Here is a 19582-nt window from a genome sequence, read left to right as displayed (position 1 = left end):
GGTCTTGGAAGAGCTATTTCTTCCTGCCCCCCACCACCATCACCAGTCTGTTTTTTGGCTACACTTCCCCCCTGATAATTAATAGAGATTAATGTTGGTAAACAGAAGCCTTCTTCTCTGCCATCTGCTCCATTATTTCCCCATTGCATCCCCATTCTGCAGTATGGCCTAGAGTACCCCAGTGGGCAGCACTAGGGGAAGGGTGGGGGATTCCCTGGCCCCAGGTGTTGGGGAGGGGTACAGTGAGAGGATGAAGAACTCAGGGGGTGGGGCTGTTGGGCAGCAGGTTTTATTGAAAAAGAAAAATTCAGGAGCTGGGTTCCACAGAGGCTGTTGGGTCCTGGACTGCAGTGGCAGCCAGTGCAGCAGCTCGTGCCTCCTTCTTCTGTCTTTGTTTTTCCTCTTTGAGGCGCTTGCGCTGCTGCTTCTCCAGGTCTTGCAGCAGCTCCTGAAAGCGGGCACTCCTTGGGTCCACATGGTAACCCAGGCGCTCCTGGGCCTCTGCCTGCAGCCGGGCACGCCGTTCCTTGTCTGCCTTCTCCTTCTCCCTGCGCTCCTGCTGCTGCCGCTGCCAGTTCTCAATCATCTGTGGCATCTTGGCCATGCGCTCTGCAATGAGCTGCTCCCTGCAGGGGTAGGAGGGTGGGGTGAGGGCAAGTGACACCCAGCCAGAGCAGCACCTATCTATCCACATCCCATCATCAAGCCTTTGTCCACAACTTGCTTCCCAGCTCCTCCATGGAGATGAAAGACAGGGAAGACTTGGTTATTAACAATCAGGAAAAGTTCTGAATAAGTGAAGAAACAGGAAGGAGAGATGAAGTAATATACGACACAGAGCAGCAGTCCCCAACCTTTTCGGCACCAGGGAACAGTTTTATGGAAGGAGGGGGGCCCTCAAACTTGTCTGCTGTGGATGGTGGGGGTGGAGGGGTACAGGAGGTGGAGCTCAGGCGTTCCTAACAAGCCCAGGCTGCACACCAGCACCTGTCTGGGGCCAGCCCTGGGTTGGGGACCCCTAACCTAGAGCTTGAGAGGACCAAGCCCCATTAACTTCTAGGAGCAGACCCCAACTTAGTATTCCATTGAGCTGTCGACTGAGCCATTTACACACACCATGCCAGGCCATTTCCATGGACATCACTGACTACCTACTATATGTCAGGCCCAGTTCTAGGCACAGGAGTAAAAGCAATGCATGGATTAGCCCTTTTCGTTAGACCTATGGATTTGTAGGTGCCAGTTACAGCCCCTATTTTAAGAATTAGAAAGGTGAAGCTGAAAGAACTAAAGCCTCAAGACTAGGTTATCCAGCTGGGGTGGACAGAGACAGGACACCGAGGTTCATTTCTCATCTTTACAGCTCACTGGCTGGCTGGATAGCGACTCCACCTTCCTAGGCCTTAGTTTCCCTATCACTAAAATGAGAGTGATCCCTACTTCGTCTTAGAGCTGTTGTGAAGATAACAATTAAACACCAGGAACACAATTGGCCTGCTTCTCCAGCTAGTCTGCTTTGGCTGGTTCTTCCCTCCAGGAAGTGGTACCATCCTGATGCCCTTGGTCTTGCCTACATATTTTGGGGTCAAGTCTAACCCTTTAGGGCCTGCTTCTGAGTCTGCCCTTGATTCCAGACCCCATCACTTTCCACTCTCGACCCAGTCACACTGATGGGCTGGCTGTTCCTTAAAGCATGTTCCCACCTCAGGGCCTTTGCATTAGTCATTCCCCCACCGGAACACTTTCCCTGAGATATTCCCATGGCTATGCCTGGCATTCAGGTGTCTGCTTAAATATCAAGTTTAAGTCTCAAACCAAAGCCGCTCCGTCTGCACTCATCACCAAATTTTATCTTCCTAATGGTTCTCGGTCGCCAGTTGAAACACTTTGCTGTGTTCCCCGCACCTGGGACAAAGCCTTGCAAACAGTAGGTGCTCACTAAAGACTGGCTGATGATAAAGTATGTTTGGCAGCTATGTGAGCATGCGCATAAACCTACAGCATGCAAACTTTGTGATAAGCACCCGCTGGAGTACAGTTCACTCACTCGGGCGCGAAGAGCGCGGCCTGCACCCCAGCACCTGTCTGACCGTAAGCACGTACCTGGCCTTACGCTTCTGCTCTTCCGCCAGCTGCTGCACCCGCACTGACTCCTGCATGGCTGCCAGGCTCGGGTACCATTCACTCTCCTCTGATTCCAGCTCGCGCAGCTGTTCCTGCGATGGCCACAGCGAACCAGCGGCCACCCCGGAGGCTGCACCGTGCCGCGCGAACTGCTTGGCGGCGTAGCGCGGCCCCAGCTGCCAGCGCGGAGTCAGCGGGTCATTTGGGTCCGGCCACCAGGGCCCAGGCGAGCGGCGCGGGGGCGGCGGCGCCCGGTAGCCACGGAAGCCTGGGCCCAGGGTCGCCGCCAGCCCGAGCAGACTATATGCCTGCCTCACGGGCGCCGCCATTTTGGCCGTGCGGGGGCCTCAAGGGCCCGCCGAGCTGGCCAAGGCGCTGCCTGCGCGCGAGGTCCTAAGGGGGGCGCGCAGGGTGAGGAGTGTCTTGCTGCTACCCCAGTTCAGGGTAGTGGGGAGAAGGAAGGGTGTAAAAATGTTTTATACTTCTTCAGGCCTAACTTCAAAATTTATTTTAGCAGTTATTTATTAAAATGGTATTTAAGTTTCAATTTTATATATTTAAAATAGCATTTAACTTTTAATATTAAGTTATAATTAAAATTATTTTAAACAATAATTCGAATATTTAAAACGTTTAAATATTTCAACTTCAAATCTACGTGATTTAAATTTTATTTTAAGCATTTAAATATTGTTCAAAACATTAAATATTTATGCTTTCTAATTTGATTTTTAATATGATTAAAACTTGTTATTTAAAACCTCGCCTAGATTTTTATTTTAGTATATATCGAGTTAAAACACTGAATATTGTATATAATTATTATGATATTGATTTGGTTTTTTATATTTGAAAATGTTTGATCACACCCTGGCTGAGGTGGCTCAGTGGATTGAGTGCCAGCCTGCGAACCAAAGGGTTGTTGGTTTGATTCCCAGTAAAGGCACATACCTGGGTTTCCCGGCCAGGTCCCCAGTTTAGGGTGTGAGAGAGGCAACCACGCATTGATGTTTCTCTTCCTTTCTTCTCCCTCCCTTCCCCTCTGTCTAAAAATAAATGAATAAAATCTTTAAAAAAGGTTTGATGATGGCCCAGAAATTAAACTTTTTGAAAAAGATTTTATTTATTTTTTTATTTTTAGAGAGAGGGGAAGGGAGGGAAAAAGAGGGAGAGAAACATCATTTGTGAGAGATACATCGAGTGATTGCCTCTCACATCAAATTGGCGTCTCTGTGGTTCGCCTGCCGGTGCTCAATCCACAGAGCCACAGCAGCCGGGGCCTTTTTTTTTAGTGCCACTGGCCCCCTGGGTGTCTGGGTCCCTGTGGGTGGGTCCCTCTTGGTGGGCCACACCCCGGGTTTTCACAGAGGACCGACCCCACTGAAGCCTCCATCCCAAACACTATTTTTAAGAAAGGATTTCAGCGTTAAAAAGGAAGGAAATCCTGACCCATACTATAGTATGGATGAACTCGAAAGACATTATGCTGAATGAAATGAGCCAGTCACAAAAGGATTTATGTGTGTGATTCCATTCATAGGAGGTCCCTAGAGCAGTCAAATTCGTGGTGGGTGCCAGGGATTGGGGGAGGGGAATGAGGAGTTCATATTTAAGAGGAATAGGGTTTCAGTTTGGGAAGATGACAGTTCTGGAGATGAATGGTGGTGATAGTTGCAAAACGTTATGAATGAGTGTGCTTACTGCCACTAAGCAGTACACTTAAAAATGGTTAAGATTGGCCCTGGCTGGTGTAGCTCAGTGGATTGAGCTCGGGCCTGCGCACCAGACGATCGCGGTTCGATTCCCAGTCAGGGCACATGCCTGGGTTGCAGTCTGGTTCCCTGCAGGCCAACTCCCAGCAGGGGACGCACGAAAGGCAACCCTACATTGATGTTTCTCTCCCTCTCTCCTTCCCCTCTAAAGATAAATAAATAAATAAATACAATATTTTTTTTTAAAAAAATGGTTAAGATTGTAAATATGTGTATTTCATTACCAAGAAGAAAGAAAGAAGAAAAGCAAGAAAGAAGGAATTACAGTTTGCTCAGTGAGCCAGGAAGCCTGGATGAGAATATTTGCAGGTCACAGCAATACTGCAAAATCACACATATACGTCCCAGGCTGGATTCTCTCCTGTGGGTATTCAGTGTCATTTCACCCACGTTCTGCAACAGAAGAGATACCTAAATTCTGATGTTTCGGCCAACAAAATACTACACAGGAATGCAAGAGCAGAAATGACAACTGCTTACAGCGATGTGGATGAGTCTCATAGACACCATATACAACAAGGAGGCAGGACCAAAGGGTTCCTTTTCATTCTGTTAGGATAGGATGCCTTTGGTGAGGATGAGGAGGCATCTAGGTGGTGGTCACATGGAGGAGGGTCACTTTGCAATAGGCCATTGAGCTGGACAACCCATTCTGTTTACTTTCCTCTGTGTAGACTTTATTCCATATTATTTCTTATTTAAAAAAATAAGATTTTGCCCTGGCTGATGTGGCTTAGTGGATTGAGCGCCAGCCTGCAAACCAAAGGGTCCCCAGTTTGACCCCAGTCAGGGCACATGCCTGGGTTGCAGGTCAGGTCCCCAGTAGGGGCATGCAAGAGGCAACCACACATTGATATTTCTCCCCCTCTCTTTCTCCCTTCCCCTCTAAAAATAAACAAATAAAATATTTTAAAAATACAAGGTTTTATTTATTCTTAGAAGGGAAGGGAGGGAGAAAGAGAAGGAGAGAAACATTGATGTGCAAATGTGCCCTGACATGGAATCAACCAGCAAACAATTCGCTTTGCTGGATATTGCCTAACCCACTGAACCATCCAAGTCAGGGCTCCATGTTATTTCTTGATCTGGGCTACAGTGATGCTTGAGTTATAATTAGTCTTTAAGCTGTAATAAACTATGTGTGGGTTGTCCACTTTCCTGTAGACTTATTATATTTCACAATTTAAAATTGAAGATACAAGCAACATAAAGGATTACAGTGGGCAGTCTTACTCCCACCTGTCACCCATCCTCTTCTTTCCTGTCTGAGTACCCTTCAACTTGTTTTAGTTTGTTATGTATCCTAGAGAGTTGCTTTACACATTGTTATTTATGGTGTTAATAAATTATTTCACAAGAACAGATGAGTACAGTCACTTGTGTCATCACTCAAGTTAAATACAGAGTGGGGCAAAAGCAGTTTTACAGTTAATATGGAAAATAAAATAATAATAATACAAAAATGAACTCTTTCCTGTACTCACAACTGTAAATCAACTTTGTCCCACCCTGTATCAACCCTCTGGTTCTATTGCTTCAAATCTTTTTAAAAAAATTCCTTTTTATAAAACTTCCCCCCTTTTATGAAAGCATCCAGTGACAGTAACACGTCCATCTACAAACGCTGCCCCTTTCCCTCCCCACCCTTCTAGGGATTAACAATTGTTTTGAAATTAGTCTGTTCTTCCAGGGCCAGCCTTTATACATACATTACTTATCTGGAGTCTGTGGAAACAATGTACAATATATATTTTTAAACATTGTACATAAATGGTATCTTGAAGGCATTAGTTTGCAACTTTTCTCCCTTAACCTTATGCTTTCCACGTTTCCTTGTGGACCCCTGTAGATTTATTGTACGCTTTTCCCAGTGTTTTTCATACGGTGAGTCATGGGGCCCATTATTGATTCAGGAAATCAGTGAGATAAGTTACAACCAGCACTTATTTATTTCCAGTTTTTCAATGAAAGGAAGAATGATTCATAGGAAAATATTTCACTTAAAAATTATTTATTTTTTAAAAACTGTGACAAAACACGCATACAACTTACCATCATAGCCATTTTTAAGCATCCTCTTCAGTGGCATTGAGCACATTCACATCGTTGCGTAATCACCGAAAAACAGAATAAAAATAGAGTGTATCACACGTAGTAAGGCTAAGTACTGTTTGGTAAAATTTTTATTTCTGTCATGTATATATGTATGTATATACTAGTCTTCCAGTTGCAATTATATGCTAACAAACCTTCCCTGAACAACCATGTGTACTATATTCATGGATTGTGTGAATCAGGAATGTGGGCAGGGCACAGTGGAGAGGACTCGTCTCTGCTCCATGCTGCCCGCAGCCCTAGCTGGGAAGAATTCTGAGTTGAGTGACTTGACACCTGTCCTCCAGAATTATCAGAAGGCATCTTTGTTCATTTGTGTCTCAAGATTGATGCTGGCTGAAGCCTCCGCTGGGCTATCAGATGGAATATCTACAGTGGTCTCTTCAAATGGGCCAGTTTGAGTTTCCTTACAACGTGGCAGCTGGGTACCAAGTAAACAAGGCTGAAGTGCAGGCATTTTTTATGACTGAGTCTTGGAAGTCACATGACATTATTTCTGTTGTATTCTATTGGTCAAGCCAGTCACAAAGGTTGGTCAGGTTCTAGGGGAGGGGTCAGAGACCTTGTCAATCCAAGGATTGTCAAGGTCACTTTTGACAAGGCCTATAAATAAGATGTATTTCTTACTGTGCTCAGTAGTAAAAAAAAAAGTTTGGGAAAAAAATCTCTGCTTGATATTGTCCATAGTATGAATAAACTATAGTTATTCCATTAGGCTGTTTGATGGGCATTTGTTTTCAATTTTTTTGTTTTGAGTGCAGAAACAATGCTGCAGTGAGCCTCCCTGTCTGTGTCCCCATCTGCCCACAGGAAAGTTTTCCTGGAGTGCTCAACAAATCTAAGGCCTTCCCCAGGCTTTGCTGAGTGAGGGACGGATGTGTTTTGAGGTCTGTGGTTGAGGTCCCGTGAAGGAAGCAAGTTGAAGGAGGAGGTGGGGGAAGAGTGTCAGGCAGGGCCCAGTCGTGTAGGCAGAGGACATGAAGGGGGTTCTAGTTTTATTCCAAGGGTCCTGGGGAGCCACGGGAGGGCTTTGAGCAGTGGTGTGATGGATATGATTTACGATTCTCCTCTGGTTGCTGAGCAGAAAAGGCAATGAGTGGGTTGTCATGCAGAAATAGAAATACCCGTTAGGAAATAGAAGGGGCCATGCTGCCTTGTGGTCCCTGACCTGTGGGGACTTTGCATTAATTACCTTTGCTATTACTGTGCCTAGAACTTTCTCTCAGGATCTTTACATGGTGGGGTGTTCTTTTTATTATTGATTTTTTTTTGAGAGAGAGGAGAAACATCAGTTTGTTGTTCCACTTATTTATGTATTCATTGGTTGCTTCTTGTATGTGTCCTGACTGGGGAAGAAACCTGAAATCCTGGTGTATCCAAACAATGTTCTAACCAACTGAGCTACCTGGCCAGAGCAGGCTTCTGGTTGTTGAGATTTAACTGGCTGGTCACCTCCTGTACTCCTTGGATCTTGGAAGATGCAGGAAATGAAGTAGAGATCGTCCCCGCCCCAGTCTCTGGGTGAGACACAGGAATAATCACAATGGAGGTGCGAGAGGGAGAGAGTGCTGGGTGGGGCCGGTGGCCGGTCAGGTGGGGCGCTTCTGAGCTGCAGTTTCCTCCCCATCAGGAAATTGGGGAACCACGTTGAGAAGCACCAGCCTAGAAATTAAGAGAAGGCATTCTGATGTCAAACTAGCCTGGGGCGGGGGGCATGGGCTGGGCTGGGGGTAAAAGGCAGAAAACTATACTTGAACAACAATTTTAAAAAAACTAGCTTGGGATGAGTTTCAGCTGTTGGCCAGGGCCGGACACACAGCCGGTACCAAATGGTCATGGGAAAGGGGCTTCTGAGGGCTGGCCTTAAATTGAAGTAAAATTCACACACATAAAATTAATCATTTTTAGCCCTGGCTAGTGTGGCTCAGTGGATTGAATGCAGGCTGTGAATCAAAGGGTCACCAGTTTGATTCCCAGTCAGGGCACATGCCAGGTTGTGGGCCAGGTCCCCAGTGAGGGCCATGTGAGAGACAACCACACATTGATGTTTCTCTCCCTCTCTTTCTCCCTCCCTTCCCACGCTCCAAAAATAAATAAATAAAATTTAAAAAAATAATTATTTTTTAAAAGAGATGTATTTATTTATTTAATTTTAGAGACAGGGGAAGGGAAGGAGAGAGGGGGAGAAATAACAATGTGTGGTTGCCTTTAACACACCCCCCACTGGGACCTGGCCTGCAGCCCAGACATGTGCCCTGACTGGGAATGGAACCGGCGACCCTTTGGTTCCCAGGTCCATGCTCAATCCACTGATTACACCAGCTAGGGCTAAAATTAATCATTTTAAAGTGAAAAATTCAGTGGCATTTAATGTACAACATTTCCAATGTTCCGATGAAATGTTGTACAACATTTCCAATGTTCCAACATTTCCAATGTTGTACAATCGCCACTTCTATCTAATTCTGGAACATTTTCATCACTCCAAAAGGAAACTTCATACCCATTAGCAGTCACTCTGATTCTCCCTGCCTTTAGTCCCTGAAAGCCACTGATATAGTCTCCATCTCTATGGATTTGCCTATTTTGTACATTTCATATGAATGGAGTCATACAATATGTGACCATTTGTGTCTAGATTTCTTTTACTTAGTATGTTTCTGAGGTTCATCCATGTGGTAACTAAATAAATGTATCAGTGCTTGTTTGGACTGAGTTGTGTCCCCTGTTAAATTCATGTGTTAAAGTGCTAACCCTCAGTGCTCACCTCAGAATATGACCATATTTAGAAATAGGGTCTTTAAAGAAGTAATTGAATTAAAATGAGGTCATTAGGGTGAGCCCCAATCCAGTATGACTGGTGTCTTTATGAAAAAAGAGGAAAGTTGGACACAGACACACACAGAGAAAACACCAGGTGTAAAGACACAGGGAGAAGATGACCATCTCTGGTGGCTCAATTGGTTAGAGCATCAGCCTGATACACCAAGGTTGTGTGTTCAATCCCCTGTCAGGGCAGATACAAGAAGCAATCAATGAATGCATAAGTAAATGGAAAAACATTGATGTTTCTCTCTCTCTCTCTCATCAATCAATAAAAAAATACTGATAAAAGATGGCCATCTATAAGCCAAGGAGAGAGGCTTCAGAAGAAACCAATTTTGCTGACAACTTGATCATGGACTTCTAGCCTCCAGAGCCATGAGACAATAAATTTCTGTTGCTAAAAGCCCCCTGTCCCACGGTCTTTATGCTGTTGTTAAAGCCCCTGGCTACTTTATTATGGCAGCCCTAGCAAATTAACACAATGTAGTAATTCATTGATTTTTATAGCTGAATGATATTCTATTGTAGGGGGTTGTTTTTCTTGTAACCAAAGATGGAAAATAACCTAAATATCCAAGAATAGAAGAACTGTTAAAGAAATGACTGAATATTCACAGGAGGGAATAGTACGCAGATATGAAAAAAGAACAAAGGCACTCTATGTCATGATTCCCAAAGAGTGGTGTCGGCCAGGAGCAGCACCACCACCGCCTGGGAACTTGCCAGAGATGCAGGTTCTCAGGCTCCATCTCAGACTCAGATACGTTACGGGCGGGCCCTGTGTGGGANATCCAAGAATAGAGGACTTGTTAAAGAAATGACTGAATATTCACAGGAGGGAATAGTACGCAGATATGAAAAAAGAACAAAGGCACTCTATGTCATGATTCCCAAAGAGTGGTGTCGGCCAGGAGCAGCACCACCACCGCCTGGGAACTTGCCAGAGATGCAGGTTCTCAGGCTCCATCTCAGACTCAGATACGTTACGGGCGGGCCCTGTGTGGGAGCCCTGCAGGCGACAGAGGCAGGCTCAGGGTTGGGACCTGCTGCTGTGTATAGCAACACAGCTCCTAGCCCAAGGGTTCAAAGCAACCCTGGGGTGCTTTTAATATTTTTGTTAGAGAGAGGGGAAGGGAGGGAGACATATAGAGAGAGAAATATTGATATGAGACAGAAACAGATTGGTTGCCTGTCACTCTCTCCAGGACCCAGAATGGGGACAGAACCAGAAACCTAGGCATGTGCCCTGACTGGAATTGAACTGGTGATGTTTCACTTTGTGGGAGGGCGCCCAACGAACTGAGTCACACTGAGCAGGGCCTTGGGGGATGCTTTTTGAAAACACTAGTGCCGCCCTGGCCGGTATGAGTCAGTGGACTGGGTGCTGGCCTGCAAACCAAAGGGTTGCGGGGTGGATTCCCAGTCTAGGGCTCAAGCCTGGGATGCCGTCCAGGTCCCCAGGAGGGGGCACGTGAGAGGCAACCACACATTGATATTTCTCTTCCTCTTTCCACCGCCCTTCCCCCCTCTCTAAAAATAAGTAAGTACAATATTTAAAAAATAAAAACACTATGCATTTGGCCCATTCCTAGAGATCCCAGCATAACTGATCTGGAGCAGGGTCTGGACAACAATTCCCCACTTAGAGGTGACGCTAATGTACAGCCAGGAATGTGAACCACTGAAATGGAGTAAATGTAAAAATCCAGGTGGAAAAGAGTCGTGTTTCAAAATGTTCTTTGCAGGAATGTGATAGTTAAAATTTGGATAATGGAGAAACAAATTTAGGGTATGTATGTCCAGTGGAATATTCTTCCACAGTGAAAAGGCCGGAACACAGATAGAGTATAGGTGAAAGTTAAACTCTGTACCGTGTGATACCATGCATATTACATTTAAAATACACAAAACAATCTATGTATCTTTTGTGAATGGATACAGTCACGGGGATTATAATGGCAAATTTGGGGGTTAGGTACAAATATAGAGCAAGTTTCTTTCAAATCTGTAGTCTTCTAAACCCTAGCTGGCATAGCTCAGTGGATTGAGCACAGGCCTGTGAACCAAAGGATCACAGTTCCATTCCCAGTCAGGGCACATGCCTGGGCTGCAGGCCAGTTCCCAGCGGGGGATGCACGAGGGGCAACCATACATTAATGTTTCTCTCCCTTTCTCCTTCCCTTCCCCTCTAAAGATAAATAAAATATTTTTAAAAATCTGTAGTCTTTTATTTCCTGGTTGGGGTAATTAGTACAGCGGGTTTTGTTATATTTTATCTACACTTATTTGTTTTTGTTTTTGTTTTGTAAGCTGAGTTATTATTCTTTTTTAAATGTATTTTACTGATTATGCCATTACAGTTGTCCCATTCTCCCTCTTCATTCCCCTCCACCCTGCACACCCTTCCCCCCCATTCCCCCCATTCCCCCCCATTCCCCCCCTTGTCCATGTGTCACAAGTTCTTTTTTTTTTAATATTTATTTATCTTTTTAGAGGGGAAGGGAAGGAGAGAGGAAAGAAACATCAATGTATGGTTGCTTCTTGTGCATCCCCTGCAGGGAACTGGCCCCTGCAGGAAACTGGCCTGCAACCCAAGCATGTGCCCTGACTGGGAATCGAACTGCGATTGTCTGGTTCGCAGGCCCGTGCTCAGTCCACTGAGCTACACCAGCAAGGGCTTGTGTCACAAGTTCTTTAGCTTCTACATTTCCCATACTATTCTTGCCCTCCCCCTATCTATTTTCTACCTACTGTCTATGCTACTTATTCTCTGTACCTTCTCCCCCCTTCTCCTCCTCCCACTCCCCTGTTGCTAACCTTCCATGTGATCTCCATTTCTGTGGTTCTGCTCCTGATCTAGCTGTCCGCTTAGTTTGCTTTTGTTTTAGGTGTGATTGTTAGTAACTGTGAGTTTGCTGTCCTTTCACTGTTAATATTTTTTATCTTCTTTTTCTTAGATAAGTCCCTTTAACGTTTCATATAATAAGGGCTTGGTGATGATGAACTCCTTGAACTTGACCTTATCTGAAAAACACTTTATTTGCCCTTCCATCCTAAATGAAAGCCTTGCTGGATAGAGCAATCTTGAATGTAGGTTTTTGGGTTTCATGACTTGGAATACTTCTTTCCAGCCTCTTCTTACCTGTAAGGTCTCTTTTGAGAAATCTGCTGACAATCCGATGGGAACTGCTTTGTTGGCGACTGTCCCGTTATCTCTGGCTGCTTCTAGGATTCTCTCCTTCATTTTAGTCTTGGCTAATGTAATTCTGATGTGCCTTGGTGTGTTCCTTCTTGGGTTCACCTTCTTTGGAACTCTCTGAGCTCCCTGGGCTTCCTGGAAATCTATTTCCTTTGCCAGATTGGGGAAGTTCTCCTTTATTATTTGTTCAAATATGTTTTCCACTCGTGGCTGTTCCTCTTCTCCTTCTGGTACCCCTATAATTCGGATGTTGGAACATTTAAAGATGTCCTGGAGGTTCCTAAGCCTCTCCTCATTTTTTTGAACTCTCGTTTCTTCATTCTTTTCTGGTTGGATGTTTCTTTCTTACTTCTGGTCCACTCCACTGATTTGAGTCCCAGTTTCCTTTCCATCACTTTTGGTTCCCTGTGCATTTTGCTTCATTTCACTTGGTGTAGCCTTCATTTTTTTCATCTAATTTGTGACTAAAATCAACCAGTTCTGTGAGCATCCTGATCACCAGTGTTTTGAACTGTGCATCTGATAGGTTGGCTATCTCTTGGTCACTTAGAAGTATTGGCTCTGGGGCTTTGAGCTGTTCTTCTGCTTGAGCCATAATGTTTTGGTCTGTTTGCGCCTGTTACATTTGAGGGGTGAAAGCTTGGGTGTTCACCAGGGCAGGCCAATCTAGTCACTGGGTTGTGACTGGGGGCGGGATCAGAGAAGGAGAAATGGCATTTGTTCCACTCTCTCTCGGATTTCGGTCCCCTCGGCCGCTTTCCACAAGCAAATTGGGAACTTCTGGGCTGGTTCCCAGGTGGGTGGGCTTGTGTACATTCTAGGACCCTGTGGGTCTCCCCAGCGAACTCTCCTGTGAGGCTGGGCACCTCTCCCGGCACCTCAACCCCGGAAAGTTTTTTCAATCAGTGCTTTTAGGCTTTATTTTCCATCAGTGGGTCCCTGGGTTGCACGGCCTGTTTCACTGTTCATTTTTTCACCTGGTTTATCTGCGCACGAATGTGTGACCACGGTCAGTCTGCCACCTTACGCCCCCACTGGGTCTGCCCGTTGCCACCCCATGCCTGGGATCTGCCAACTGCCACCTGGGTTGGTCTGGCAGCCACTGCTTTTTCCTGCCGGGACCCCTCTTCGCCAGCTATGCCCCTCTTACTGGTCTGGATGAATGGTTCATTGTTGTCAGACTTCCATACAGCTCAATTTTCTATCTGTTTTGGTTGTTTTTCTTTCTAAATCTTTGTCCTTAAACTTGGTTGTGTGAGGAGGTATAGTATTTCCACCTATGCTTCCATCTTGGCTGGAAGTATCTACACTTATTTGAATGCCCAAAATAGTTCACTTAAAGGTCAAGGGGCAGAAAAATGAGGTATAAATTGCTTTTATTTGTGCTCCCCCCTTTTTTGTTTCTTTATCCATGATTAAAACAACTTTAAACTCTAAAGTGAAGCTTCCCCTTCCACCACCCGTTTCGCCCACCCATTCTCATGTCCCTACAACAGAAAAATACTGCTGCTTTTTTCAACATTCAAATTAAATAAACTGTGTCTGTAAATTCTTATTCCCCTTCCCTAAAAGGTCAGGGTGTATAATAGACATCGTGTTCTAAAATTTTTTTAACTTCATTTTTCTTGGGCATCTTTCCATGTTGGAACTATGAGAGCATGAGCAGCCATGTACAGCCATGCGGTATTATGGGGCTCACTCCTGGTGAGGTGGGGAAACAGTGAGGAGACCCATGTGGCTTGAGGGGGCGAGAGTGGGGACAGACGAGGGTGGGGAGGTGGGCAGACAGTGCAAGCTCCGGTGGGCTGCAGTGAGGACTTTGGCTCTTATCCAGAGTAAGGTGGGAGCCCTGGAGAGTTCTGAGCAGAAGATGGACGTGCCTGGACTCTGGGCACCCTCTGGCTGCTGTGGGGAGAACAGACTTTGGGGGTGGGAGCTGGGGGACCAGGGCGGAGGGACTATAGTGGTTCAAGTGGGAGACAATAGAGGCCGGGCTGTGTCCAGATGGGAGACCAAGGAGGGAGTGAGAAGTAAGCCAATTCGGGGTAGATTTTTTTTTTTCTTGGTAGATTTTGAGGCTGACAGAACTTGCTGTCATTTAGAATTAGGGAGCAGAGGGGTCAGAGAAACTGAAGGGTCAAGGATGCTCTAAAGTTTGGGGCCCTGGTAGCTAGTAGGACGGAACTGCCGTTATCTGGATCTAGAGGACAGTGATGGGACAGGTTGGGGGACGCTCAGGAGCTCAGATGTAGCGGGACTAGTGAGAGCTGCTCCAGCACCTGGGTGGGGCGTTTGGGTTGCAAGTCCCGAGAGCCGGGCACAAAGTCCCAAGAGCCACCGCCAGAGGGCGAGCGTGCCCCACCTCCTGAGCAGCTCTTGGTGCGCGGGAAGGACCTGCCGGGCCTCTTCCCACGGCCCCGCAGCCTGCAGTGCCTCACCTGGGTGCGAGATGGAAGCCACAGAGGTGCTAGAGACTGGCCAGGGCCCCCCGATGCTTTTGGGGCCCCAAAGCCTGGGACTCCCACCCCTATGTGCTTTAAGCACTCCGACCTCCCACTCCTCACGAGGCTGTTTGCTTTGCCTGCGACACTCTCTCAGGGCTCTGCAAAAATGTTACCTCCTCAGGGAGGCCTTTCCTGACCACCCAGGGAGCTGAAACCCCTCCCACACCCGCACCCCGCCCAAACACCTTCAGACCTTTTTAATATTTTCTTAACATTTAAGACCCTGAAATCATCTTATTTATCTTGTCTGTTTTCTGCTCTACAACACAAACCACTTTCTGTTTTGTCCACCTGTAGCCTCAGGGCTCAGAATTACTCTCAGCCTCTAGCGGGTGCTAAAGGGAGACCAACAGCAATAATGTTAATCACAGCTTACTCATGGTGCTACTGTATACCAGCCTCTATTTTAAACTCCTTACATAAATTATCTCCTTGAGTCTTCACAACCCTATAGGTAGGGACTGGTATTATCTCCACATTCCAGAAGAGGAAGCTGAGGCCTAGAGTAGCTAAGGGAATGGACCAATGTTGCACAGCCAGGAAGTTGCAGTGCTGGAATTGAAACCTGAGTAGCTTGACTGCAAAGCCTGGTTTTGCTAAATGGATGAATGCTCCCCCCACCCCAAAACCTGGTACTGATCCCTCAGGGACTTTGGCATTATGTCCCAAGCCCCTGTCTCTAGACCTGCCTTTCCTGGTCCCCCAGCCCACAAGCCAGCAGCCCCAGCCCCCAGATCCCCTACCAGGCTGGGGGGAGGGGTGGGAACCCAGCAGGTCTGGGTTTACTCTGGAGTTTGCAAGAGGTGCCTCCCAGGCTGCCCAGGTGGGGGGCAGGCCATTAAAAGTGGGTCTTGTAGGCACAGACTGCACTCACCAGACAGCAGGGTCAACTGCCCGAGACCCTGAGCCCAGTCCCTGACAGACAGGCAGATGTGCCTCAGCCAGCTGACCACTCTCCTGAGCCTGCTCAGTGGAGCCTGGCTACCCGGAGGCTTGGGGAGGCCTGGACCCCAGGGTCCCCCACCCCAGCCCGGAGCTGCTGCCAATGAGACCCAAACTCTGGGCCAAGGGGCCCAGGTCTCTCCGGTGCCATCCTCTGCCCTCAGCAGCTGGAAGGCTTTCTTGGACCTGCAGAAAACTGAGCGTATGGGGACAGGTGGGCTGCAGCGTGGGCAGCAGGTGGCCAGCACCATGTCTCTCCCACTGAACCCGCAGGAAGTGGCCCAGGAGATGTGCAAGGCCGTGCCCTTCACTCAGGTGAGTACATGGGTGGGGGAAGGAGAAGGGTGGGTCTCAGTATCAGCAGGGAGCTCAGGCTGTGGCACCAGATTTGGAACCAAGCCCTGCGTTATTTACCCAACTGTCTCTGATCCTCAGTTTCCTCCCTTACAAAAAGGGGGTTTAGTGTCTCGCACCGAGGGCACAGCAGTTGCCCTTATCCCGGTTTCCGACTTCTGCTAACACCACCCGGTCCCCCAGGTCTATTTTTCCATTTAGTGGCAGAGAACATCCGGGAGCTACTGAGTCAGGTCCTTCCTTTGCTCAGAACCTTCCATGGCTCCCACGTCACCCAGAGCAAAAGCCCAAGTTCTTCCTGCTGCCCACAAGGCCCTGCACCATCTGGCTGTCCCTTCCCTGCTCTCACCGCCTCCCGTCTCTCCCTTGCCCACTTTGCTTCTGCCATACCTGCCTTTTTACTTTCCCCCAGACACACCAACATTGTATTTCACTGACTGTTCCTTTGCCTTTAGCACCTCCACCTGCCTGACATTCTAGGGCTGCTTCTTCCACCTCCTGCAGGTTTTTACTCAAATGTGGTTTAAAAATGCAGCACCTCTCATCCCGCTGCCCCCTTTTCTGCTTCATTTCTCGCTGTAGCACTCATCACCTAAATAGTGAAATTGATTCTGTAATTGCACTTTTCACGTCTTCCTCAGTAGAATGTCTATTCCACCAGGGCGGGAATTTTTATGCCTTTGTACCCTTATCCCCAGGCCCTAGAGCAGAGCCAGGCACACAGCGGGAGCTCGGTGTTTGTTGAATGATGAGCGATAGTGGAATGTGTCCTAAGCACTCCCGGGCAGCCTGAATGAGAGGGGTATGGGCAGCACTCTCACAGATGCATTCCGCTGGTGCTCCATAAAGGGTGTAGGAATTCGTGTCATGTGTTGTTTATGACCCAGGCTTTGAAGTCAGGTGTACCAAGGTCTGCCTTAACTGCTGATTTCTTTGTAATTCAGAGCAAGAGGCTGGGGTGGCTGGGGCAGAGTGAGGGGGAAGGTGGGAACAGAGGGCAGAGGGCACAGTTTTAACAGAGAAGGGCCAGGACCAGAAGATGGGGAGATCCACTTCGTTGGGGACCATAGGAGGGAATAACATTTTTTGAGCACTGACTGTGTGCTAGGTAATAGGCTAAAGGCTTTCTCTGTAATCCCCCCAGACTCCTGTAATGCTACCCCTTCCTGCTGTTCCTCAGCCCTTCTCTGCATTAATCCTCTATTGAAAAGTCTAGAGCATTCTGCTCCCTGCTACCCACCCCTCGACCCACTGAACTTTGATAATTTCACAGGTGAAGAAACTGAGGGCCAGAGAGGTTGAGTAACTTTCCCCAAGTCACACAGCCAGCAGATGGCAGTCAGGCTTTGAGCCCAGGCAACCATGCTTTGCACGGTTGGGGTGGGAGTGGATGGGAGATTATTCTCATTCCTCTAGCCTCAGACTCCACTGCCTCTGACCTGTCTCTCTGCCTCTGGCCCCAGGTGCTCTCCCAGCCGGGATGCACGACCATGCGTCTCCGTAATCACCTCTGCTTTGGCCACTGCTCCTCGCTCTACATCCCTGGCATGGACTCTGCCCCACTTGTCGTCTGCAACAGCTGTGTGCCAACTCAAAGGCGCTGGGCACCTGTGTTCCTGTGGTGTTGGGTGGGCAGCCCACGCTCTCGTCGGCGGGTGAAGACATCCACATTGCTGGTCGAGAGATGTCAGTGCAGCCCGAAGGCATGAGCTGCACATCACGGACTGACGCACAGATGCACGCCCCTCGGAGAGATGTGGGGAGTCTGGCTGAGAAAGACGCCGACCTGAGTTATGTACACTGGGCCAAAGAGACCAAGGACGCAGGGAAAGCCAGATGGGCCTTCTGAGTCCTCACCCAGCTCCCAGGGACACCAGACGTAGGTCCAGCCGTAGAGGCGGACCACTCAGAGACACAGCACACACTTGTTAAGCACTCGGTGCTGGCCAGGCCCAGCTCTTAGTGTTCGACACGTACTGACTTGCGTCATCCTCAGAGCTGCCCAATGACGTGGAGGCATCACTCCATTTTACAGGGAAGGAAACTGAGGCCCTAGGAGGCAAAGCCTCTAGCTCACGGTCACACAGCAGTAGGTGGCAGAGAGAGCTTCTGAACCCAAGGCAGTGTGATACTGCTTTTTAACCACCAGGCTGGACCTCCTCTCGCAGAATGAGTCAAAGACGCACCCCCAACTGCAGGGACAACAGATGGCCCCACCCAGACCAGGACACCCGGTGACAACCCTGCCTTAGGGACTCCAAGAAACCAAGACAGAAAGGCAGACGTAGCTACTGGGGGAAACCTGGGCTCCTCGAGTCAGAGGCAGGACCCACATGCTCCAGCTGCCCCCCAAGTCTCCACGCAGCCCCACGCCCAGTGTGGCATTCTGCAGGAACCATAAAGGCTGGCTGAGCACGGTTGTGCATAGCGTGTGTTTGTGTGTGTTTGTTCCTCCAACTGGAGTTCCCCGGGAGTGGGTGGCCCTTTGGAATGTGGGCAGGGGCGGGGGGGTGGGGGGTGGCAGGGGGCAGTGCTCCCTCCTCAGTTGGGAGCAGGGTCTGCAGCGGACCAGGGCAGCCTGGCTTTGGGCGTCTGGAACCAGGGCCCTAGCAGATGGGCCCGTCTGGCACAGACGCAGGGACATGTGGTGCTGTCAGGGTTGCCTCCAAATGCTCCCCGGAGCGCAGGGCGGGGGGCGGCCAAGGCCCCCCTCAGCCCTCTTCCTGCCTCAGGAAGGAAGGCCCCAGGTGAGGGGAGCAGGAGGAGGGGACTTGAGGAAACAGATGGACCAGTGGGGCGTGGGAGCCCATGACCTCTGACCTCACAGGCCAGCACAGAGGGGTGGGAACAGGACAGGCAGGCAGCTCCCAAGGCCCTGCTCAAAGGGCCTGGGACGGGATGGGGGAGGTCATGAGTGGCCCATGGGGCAGGGGTGTACTCTCCCTCCTCCTTCCAGCCTGCTGTGCCAAACCTCAGGCAGCGTCCGAGTGGTAGCTCGGCCTTGGCACTGTGGGCCCCCCTCTCTCTGGCAGGCATAGGAGGCACCTTCTTCTACCCCCATCAGCTGTGCCCACCTCCTGCCAGCCGGGCAGCCAGCTGGGAACCTTGGTGCCAGGGGGCCCCCCGTGTGTCCCTGCCCCCCCCCGGGCAGTGCCAACCGGCCCCCACCCCCACTCTCCAGGCCCATTAATGGGTGGGTAATGAGTGTTGGGGGAGCAGGGGAGGGGCGGGGATGCAGGTGCCACAGGCGCTGGCACAGGGGCTGCTAATCAGGTTTGCCAACGCCATCTGTCACTGTGCGAGCATCTGGGGCTCAAGGTGACCCTGTCACCCTCAGTTACAATTATGAGTTTGGCATCTGTATTAAAGCCCGCCAGCCGGCCAGGATGGGGAGGGCTGGGGTGGGCATGGGGGTGTGCGGTGAGCCCTGTCCCGGGGGTCCTGTTCCCAGGGGCTGTGTGGCTGCCAAGGCATGGGGCTTCTCCCCGCCTAGGGGAGTTTGCATGTGTGTGTGCATGCCCATCAGCCTGCACAATTCTGTGAGCATATCTGGGGGCAGGGTTGGGAGTGTGGGTGTGTGTGTGTCTCTGGGTATGGTGGCCATGTGTCTGAATTTGGTGGAATGGCTGGGGGCAGGCAGCTCTGAGGTCATGTGGACACAGAGGAGTGTGTGTCTGCATGCTGGGAGAGGAGCAATGGCAGGTCCAGGTGTCTTTAGGTGATAGTGTCAGGGGATATGTGTGTTG

At 48.9% G+C, this 19582-nt stretch overlaps 2 protein-coding genes across 2 annotated transcripts; one reads left to right on the top strand and one right to left on the bottom strand.

Annotated features, from left to right (window-relative positions):
- Nucleotides 1–265: 265 nt before the first annotated feature.
- Nucleotides 266–2481, bottom strand: GADD45GIP1 (GADD45G interacting protein 1). The gene is made up of 2 exons (XM_037041860.1): nucleotides 2104–2481; nucleotides 266–626 (listed from the first exon to the last, which is right to left on the bottom strand). The coding sequence occupies exons 1-2, from the start codon at nucleotides 2451–2453 to the stop codon at nucleotides 308–310; spliced, it is 669 nt and encodes a 222-aa protein (XP_036897755.1). The 5' UTR covers nucleotides 2454–2481; the 3' UTR covers nucleotides 266–307.
- A 12989-nt stretch (nucleotides 2482–15470) lies between these two features.
- Nucleotides 15471–17545, top strand: DAND5 (DAN domain BMP antagonist family member 5). The gene is made up of 2 exons (XM_037041935.1): nucleotides 15471–15797; nucleotides 17300–17545. The coding sequence occupies exons 1-2, from the start codon at nucleotides 15471–15473 to the stop codon at nucleotides 17543–17545; spliced, it is 573 nt and encodes a 190-aa protein (XP_036897830.1).
- Nucleotides 17546–19582: the final 2037 nt, after the last annotated feature.

This window comes from Sturnira hondurensis, unplaced genomic scaffold (genome assembly GCF_014824575.4).
Source record: "Sturnira hondurensis isolate 20B ecotype Veracruz unplaced genomic scaffold, ASM1482457v3 Scaffold0003213, whole genome shotgun sequence".
NCBI classification, from domain to species: domain Eukaryota; kingdom Metazoa; phylum Chordata; class Mammalia; order Chiroptera; family Phyllostomidae; genus Sturnira; species Sturnira hondurensis.
Note: the sequence above shows the minus strand (reverse complement) of the source record. Positions and strands in the feature narration are given on the sequence as shown.

Coding starts and splice junctions, on each gene's coding strand:
- GADD45GIP1 (XM_037041860.1), bottom strand. CDS start 2,453: ATGGCGGCGCCCGTGAGGCAGGCATATAGTCTGCTCGGGCTGGCGGCG. Junction 627..2,103: donor GAGCAGAAGCGTAAGGCCAG/GTACGTGCTTAC, acceptor CTACCCCTGCAG/GGAGCAGCTCATTGCAGAGC.
- DAND5 (XM_037041935.1), top strand. CDS start 15,471: ATGTGCCTCAGCCAGCTGACCACTCTCCTGAGCCTGCTCAGTGGAGCC. Junction 15,798..17,299: donor AGGCCGTGCCCTTCACTCAG/GTGAGTACATGG, acceptor CTCTGGCCCCAG/GTGCTCTCCCAGCCGGGATG.